This window comes from Triticum dicoccoides, chromosome 5A, assembly GCF_002162155.2.
Source record: "Triticum dicoccoides isolate Atlit2015 ecotype Zavitan chromosome 5A, WEW_v2.0, whole genome shotgun sequence".
Taxonomy (NCBI): domain Eukaryota; kingdom Viridiplantae; phylum Streptophyta; class Magnoliopsida; order Poales; family Poaceae; genus Triticum; species Triticum dicoccoides.
Window position 1 is genome coordinate 119,442,284 of NC_041388.1, and position 7,669 is coordinate 119,449,952.

A 7,669-nucleotide genomic window follows, 5' to 3' on the forward strand; every position below is an offset into this window, starting at 1 on the left:
GATAAGGTAGTTAACGGGCCGGGCTCTTGGGTGGGCCATTTTGTTTTTTGTAGAGGCCGCGCGCTCAATCAATATGGGCCGGGTTCTGGGAAAGCCGGCCTCTCCGTCTTCTTCCTCCTCCGGCCGCAGTCGCCTAGGGTTTTGCGGCTCGTGGTCGTACTCGTAGCCATGGACGCGAAGGCGGCGCTGCCGCCGACGTCGACTCAGGAGCAGCAGAAGCAGGAGGAAGGAGGCGGTGGAGACGGAAGCTACGGCGTGCTCCTGTACTACAAGTACGCCGATGTCCCCGACGCCCCCGCGCTCGCGGCCTTCTACGAGTCCCGCTGCCGCGCTCTCGCGCTCGTCGGCCGCGTCCGCGTCGGCCCCGACGGCGTCAATGCCACGGTGAGCATCCGCCTCTTTCTAGTTCTCCCCCCGCTAACGGCGCCGTGTTTTGCGGATTCCCGTATGTATCGTGGTGGGTACTTGAATTCGTGGCGACGTTTTGCGCTGGTAGCTCGGGGGAAGAATGGCGGCGCTGGAGAAGCACATCGAGGAGATGAGCTCGAACAGCCTGTTCGACGGGACCGACTTCAAGCTGGCCTCCTGCGAGGACCCTATCGACGAGAGGGTCGCCAGGGAGTGCGGCTTCACGTCACTCTCGGTTCGGCTCGTCAAGGTTCTCTTCTTCCTCACAAGGCAAATGTTTTCACCATTTATGAGCTCGTGTAGCACCGTGAAGTCTTGTCAATTACATTGTGTCTAATGCTGTTCTTGGGATTGGCAGGAGCTGGTTACGCTTTGTTCCAACCCATCGCTGACAACGCCCGATATCTCATTCGCCGGGAGGCATTTGTCAGCGTCTGAGTTCCACTCGGTGCTTCAGACTGTGGGTGGGTTGATTCTCAAACCGAAGCTTGTATACATCTGGCTGTCAATGTGATCTACACTCTGCTTAGTAGCGAGATCATTCTCTTGCCATTAAGAACAGATGTTTAAACAAGAGCTTGATGCTAAGTTGGATTGCTCTTGTCGCAGGAACTGGTTCGGATACTGAGGCGCCTGCGGGGCAGAATGATGTGGTTGTTTTGGATGCAAGGAATCTGTATGAGACGCGGATCGGCAAGTTTCATGTACCAAATGTGGAGACGCTGCATCCTGAGATCAGACAATACAGTGACTTGCCATTGTGGATAGATGAGCATACTGAGAAGCTACGTGGTAAATCAATTATGATGTATGTATGGCCAGGTCTTCGAATTATACATTGCTTTAGAGTTTAGGCAACACATTTAGCAAGCAATTTAAGAACTACCTTATTGGTATTTTCAGGTACTGCACAGGAGGTATACGGTGTGAGATGGCCTCAGCTTATATCCGCTCCAAAGGTGAAGGCTTTGAGAATGTTTTTCAAGTAAGCTGCACCTTTCGGTTGCTAATTTTGAGATTTCAGACATCCGTACATATACACCATGATATCGTACTTTGCATTATTTATGATCATTTATTATTGTGCTTGCGTTAGTTATACGGTGGCATTCAAAGATATTTGGAGCAATATCCCGATGGTGGCTATTTTGATGGAAAGAATTTTGTATTCGACCATAGGTTAGTGCTGAACTTTGTGCTCGAACCCTTGAACTATTTCATAGTAACTCAGTTACTTAACTTGTTTCAATATGGTTTAACAGAATCTCTGTGGGAAGCAATAAAGATAACATACTTGGAACTTGTTTGATATGTGGATCTACCTATGATGACTATTCCTCTCGGTGTCGTTGCAGCAATTGCAGAATGTTGGTCTTAGTGTGCTCCACATGTCAGGTACCTAAGATGACATGCTTTATATTGTTTTCTAAATTGTTGCTAATTACCTTAATTTCATTCTTGATGACTCATGACAGAATGTGTCTGCTAAATCTTGTAAACATTTTCTTCTCCAGGATTCTAATAAGGAGTATGTATGTGAACTATGTCTAAAGAATGGAAAACAGTGCTGTGAAATATCTGTAAAGCAAGACTACCAAGCAGAGTCAGAGCTATCTGAACCTTCTGACATTGGAAAGCTATCCATAAGCAACAAAATTTCAACCTCTAAAGCTCCTGGGAGTAATGGTAAGGTCTGTATCAATTCACATTTGTGTCATTCGGATGTTTGGCTATTTAAGATATTATCAAGTATGCCCAGCCTAGAAGTCCATATGCTACGTAGGCAGAACTAAGGAAGTGTTGCTCACCAAGAAAGAGTAATGCACAGTAGATTCGCTAATTTTGTAGAGTAACTATGTAGGCAGAACTAAAGAAGTGGTGCTCAGCAAGAAAGAGTAACACACAGTAGATTCGCTAATTTTGTAGGGAGTATTTGAAACCTATGGGGTCAAAATGAACTCCATAGACCATATGGTAGCAAGCTTCTGTACTAACTTAACTAGTCGTTACCCGTGTATTGCTCTGGAGCAAAGAGATAAAAGCATTGGTCAAATGGAAGGTCTGTCCGGCGCACGCCTCAAGCACGGCACACATGCAGCTTTTGACAGTGTTGCAACAAATGTTGATGTCTTTCTCCTGTTTTCTCCTCACGAACTTCCACTTGTAGTTTGAAGTGCCTATTTCTTTTTCAATCAATTCGTTTGTGGTCTTCAATTCATTTTTGTCTGAGATAGTATTACCTTTTGTCGGTACCCGTGTATTGCTTCCAAGTCAGTATTTTTGTCTGAGTGTTAGTATTGCAACTTGTGGAAATGATGTACCAGGTAGTGAGCAGCTGAAGAAGTTGAGGATTCTCTGCTTGCACGGCTTCCGTCAGAACTCTTCAAACTTTAAGGGAAGAACATCATCACTTGCGAAGAAGCTGAAACACATCGCGGAGCTTGTCTTTATAGACGCTCCACACAAGCTTTCATTTGTATACCGACCAGATCCAGATGTCTGCTCCGACAAACCCTCACCTCCATCTGGCACAGCAAAAACAAAATCCGCATGGCTAGTTTCTCCGCACATGAGCTGCCACACCATGCAAGATTGGAAGGTTGCAGATGCACCGTTTGACCCCCTTCAGTACCAGGAACAAACAGACGGGTTCAAGGAATCATATGCATACCTTGAAAGTATAATTGCTCAGGACGGCAACTTTGATGGCGTTCTCGGTTTCTCCCAGGGTGCAGCAATGGCTGCCTTACTGTGCAGGCAGCAGCAGAAGACTTGCGGATCTCCAAAGTTCAGGTTTGGGATATTCTGCTCTGGATATCCAGCACCTGTTGGCGATTTTGACAGAGAGCCAATCAGGCTCCCCTCGCTCCATTGCTTCGGTGGCGGTGAAGGTCATGACAGGCAGATCGCAAGCAGGGCAAGCACTGAACTTGCTGGCATGTTTGAGGAGGGCCGGTGCACCATCGTTGAGCATGACATGGGGCATATCATTCCTACCCGGCCACCCTACATCGATCGGATGAAAGAGTTCCTATGCAATTTCATATGACCTTTTTGGAAAATAGGGGATGTGCTTTGTTGTATCTCTGGACCTGCTATGATGTATTTCTTCTTTTTGTATACTACTTTTGCCTCTAAAACCGAAGGAAAGGAAAGACAACAAACAAATCAGTGAGTTGAAACCAGATGCTTTGTGGATGGCGCAAAATAGTTATTGTCCCGCGTACAGCACTGTATAAAATCATGTCTTAGGATGTGCCCATTATTCTGCTTTAGTATTTGTGCAAATTTTTTATATATCTATAAGTGTGAAAGATTTTGATTGTTTGAGCTAAAATTTTGTTTGACCTTCAGGGAAAAATGACATGGATACTTTGAACAAAATGTAACATGTATTTGGTTTAGGACAAACTTTGACCAACAATTTCTCTGCTACCCTCTGTCCCATAATGTAAGACGTTTTTTGACACTACACTAGTGTCAAAAAACGTCATATATTATGGGACGGATGGAGTATTTTACATGGTATAAAATTGGTATTAGATTTTTATTCAAAAGTATTAGCTGGTGATCATGATATTGTATCACATGAGTTTCAGTGTAAAATTGATCAAATATTTGTCAATAATTTTTTAGGTGATAGGCTTGGCGAGCCAACGTAAAAACTAGCCAGTCCCATAGGTATGAAACCCATTTGAGCGAGAATAGTACTAGGATGGGTGACCTCCTAGGAAGTCCTCGTGAAAGGGTTTCATATCTAAGGGTTGTGATAGGCTTGGTGAGCCAACGTAAAAACTAGCCAGTCTTTTGGGTATGAAACCCATTTGGGCGAGAGTAGTACTAGGATGGGTGACCTCCTGGGAAGTCCTTGTGAAAGGGTTTCATATCTAGCCTACCCCAACTTGTTTGGGATAAAAGGCTTCGTAAGTAAGTAAGTAATTTTTTAGGTGATTAATGGCCGGCAAGATTGATAGTTCAGAATGCTCTTTCTCCATCGCCATCTCACTTTGTGCAGGTTTGTAGTGTGTGATCCAACTTACATCAGATATATGATCATTGCAACAAATTCTGACAATAAAGATTTTTATAAAACTGAAACATTGAGATTTTGAAGTTCCGTAATGACTTTGCTGATGAACTATGGACGATTAAAGTTGCACAAACTAGACTAGTGATGGCCAAAATCCACACCATGATGGAGGTAGAATGGTGAGACTTTTATATCATGCATCACTGCCTCAGACACACAACACATAACAAAAATAAACATAAAAACACCCCCCAAGGGGGTACATGTCTTCTCTCACTTCCCTGTGCTAAATAGGGCGTCCTGCGAGGGACCATGGAAATTTGGACCCTGGCTACATTGTAGCTAGGTTTTCTGATTTCGTCTCATAGTCTACACACATATGTTATTGTTGGAAATATGCCCTAGAGGCAATAATAAAATAGTTATTATTATATTTTCTTATTCATGATAATTGTCTATTGTTCATGCTATAATTGTGTTATCCGGAAATCATAATACATGTGTGAATATATAGACCACGACATGTCCCTAGTGAGCCTCTAGTTGACTAGCTCGTTGATCAATAGATGGTTACGGTTTCCTGACCATGGACATTGGATGTCATTGATAACGGGATCACATCATTAGAAGAATGATGTGATGGACAAGACCCAATCCTAAGCATAGCGCAAGATCGTGTAGTTCGTCTGCTAAAGCTTTTCTAATGTCAAGTATCTTTTCCTTAGACCATGAGATTGTGTAACTCCCGGATACTGTAGGAATACTTTGGGTGTGCCAAACGTCACAATGTAACTGGGTGACTATAAAGGTGCACTACGGATATATCTGAAAGTGTCTGTTGGGTTGGCACGAATCGAGACTGGGATTTGTCACTCCGTATGACGGAGAGGTATCTCTGGGCCCACTCGGTAACACATCATCGTAATGAGCTCAATGTGACTAAGGGTTGGTCACGGGATGATGTGTTGCGGAACGAGTAAAGTGACTTGCCGGTAACGAGATTGAACGAGGTATTGGGATACCGATGATCGAATCTCGGGCAAGTAACGTACCGATTGACAAAGGGAATTGTATACAGTATTGCTTGAATCCTTGACATCGTGGTTCATCCGATGGGATCATCGTCGAACATGTGGGAGCCAACATGGGTATCCAGATCCCGCTGTTGGTTATTGGCCGGAGAGTTGTCTCGGTCATGTCTGCATGGTTCCCGAACCCGTAGGGTCTACACACTTAAGGTTCGATAACGCTAGGGTTATTAGGAAGACTTGTATGTGACTACCGAATGTTGTTCGGAGTCTCGGATGAGATCTCGGACGTCACGAGGAGTTCCGGAATAGTCCGGAGGTGAAGATCTATATATGGGAAGTTGTCATACGGTCACCGGAAAAGTTCGGGGGCATATCGGTATTATACCGGGGCCACCGGAGGGGTTCCGGGAGTCCACCGGGAGGGGCCACCTCTCTTGGAGGGCCTCATGGGCCGTAGAGGAAAGGGAACCAGCCCTTGGAGGGCTGGGCGCATCCCCCCTTTGGGCCCATGCGCCGAGGGTTGGGGGGAAACCCTAGAGGGGGCGCCCCCCTTGCTTGGGGGGCAAGCCCCCTCCCCTTGGCCGCCCCCCCCCCCTCTAGATCTCATCTAGAGGGGGCCGGCCCCCTTCCTCCTTCCCCTATAAATAGAGGGGCAAGGGGAGGGCTTTAACAAATTCCCATCTGCCCATAACCGCGGGCATGACTTTCGAAAGTTCAAATCCCTGCAGGGGAGTCCCAACTTAGCCCATCACAAGCTCTCACGGTCAACGAAGGATATTCCTTCTCTCGAGACATTCCGATCAGACTCGGCATCCCGGTTACAAGACATCCTCGACAATGGTAAAACAAGTCCAGCAACACCGCCCGAATGTGCCGACAAATCCCGATAGGAGCTGCACATATCTCGTTCTCAGGGCACACTCAGATGAGCCAGACGTCGGGTAGGCCAGCCCAGAGTTGCCCCTGGTAGCCCCAGACATCGCTCAGTTGGACCAACACTTAGAGAAGCACTGGTCCGGGGGGTTAAAATAAAGATGACCCTTGAGTCCGCGAAACCCAAGGGAAAAAAGCTAGGTGGCGAATGTTAAAACCAAGGTTGGGCATTGCTGGAGGAGTTTTATCCAAGGCGAACTGTCAAGGGGTTTCCATTATAACCCAACCGCGTAAGGAACGCAAAATCCGGGAACATAACACCGATATGACGGAAACTAGGGCGGCAAGAGTGGAACAAAACACTAGGCATAAGGCCGAGCCTTCCACCCTTTACCAAGTATATAGGTGCATTAAGATAACAAGATAATATAGTGATATCCCAACAATAAACAATGTTCCAACAAGGAACGATCTCCAATCTTCACCTGCAACTAGCAACGCTATAAGAGGGGCTGAGCAGAGCGGTAACATAGCCAATCAACGGTTTGCTAGGACATGGTGGGTTAGAGGTTTGACATGAAAATTTGGGAGGCATGATAAGCAAGTGGTAGGCATCGTAGCATAGGCATAGCAAAAGAGCGAGCATCTAGCAAGCAAAGATGGAAGTGATTTTGAGGGTATGATCATCTTGCCTGCAAAGTTGTCAGAGTTGACTTGAGCCTCGTAAGCGAACTCAACGGGCTCCTCGTTCATGAACTCGTCTCCCGGCTCTACCCAAACAAGGACAACAAGCAAACGGAACACAATCAACCACGTGCAATGCTCAAACAACATGATGCAAACATGGTATGATATGCGGGATGCGGTATGCGATGCATATGCAAGATTTGACAAGAAATGATTGAACCTGGCCTCAACTTGGAAATCCAAGAGTGCCACTGGAAAGGTGTGGTGATTTCAGTTGAAATCGATATAAAGATCACCGGAATCGGATGCACGGTTTGGAAATGGCAAGCAAAACAAATATGACACCGGTCTGCGATAATCAGCAAATGATCAACTAAATGCATCAAGAAAAATATGCTACAACACTCAAACATGACAACAAAATACATGGCAGGGATCCACTCATGAAGCTTGACAAAAGATGAACACTGAGCTACGGCTAATTCATCCATTAACAAGTTCAAACAAGCATGGCAAAAGTGCAAATGATAACAGGTTTCAGACTTAGTGAAATTAACACAAGTCTGGAATTTATCATCAGGAAGCACACTTTAGAGCATGAAAACTACATGCTACAGGAACTTAACATGGCAAATCAAGG

The 7,669-nt window shown here is 45.6% G+C and overlaps 1 protein-coding gene across 1 annotated transcript; it reads left to right on the plus strand.

The window, feature by feature from the left end:
• The first annotated feature begins 72 nt into the window (after window positions 1-72).
• Window positions 73-3,604, plus strand: LOC119299995 (rhodanese-like domain-containing protein 6). Its single transcript, XM_037577087.1, has 9 exons — window positions 73-384; window positions 497-658; window positions 767-872; window positions 1,018-1,216; window positions 1,312-1,393; window positions 1,505-1,587; window positions 1,671-1,803; window positions 1,923-2,094; window positions 2,733-3,604. The coding sequence occupies exons 1-9, from the start codon at window positions 169-171 to the stop codon at window positions 3,455-3,457; spliced, it is 1,878 nt and encodes a 625-aa protein (XP_037432984.1). The 5' UTR covers window positions 73-168; the 3' UTR covers window positions 3,458-3,604.
• Window positions 3,605-7,669: the final 4,065 nt, after the last annotated feature.

What these genes read in the sequence shown, in the direction of transcription:
- LOC119299995 (XM_037577087.1), top strand. Translation starts at nt 169, where the DNA reads ATGGACGCGAAGGCGGCGCTGCCGCCGACGTCGACTCAGGAGCAGCAG. An exon ending in TCTCGGTTCGGCTCGTCAAG is followed by an intron (nt 659 to 766) that starts GTTCTCTTCTTC and finishes TGGGATTGGCAG; the next exon opens with GAGCTGGTTACGCTTTGTTC. An exon ending in TAGTGTGCTCCACATGTCAG is followed by an intron (nt 1,804 to 1,922) that starts GTACCTAAGATG and finishes TTTCTTCTCCAG; the next exon opens with GATTCTAATAAGGAGTATGT.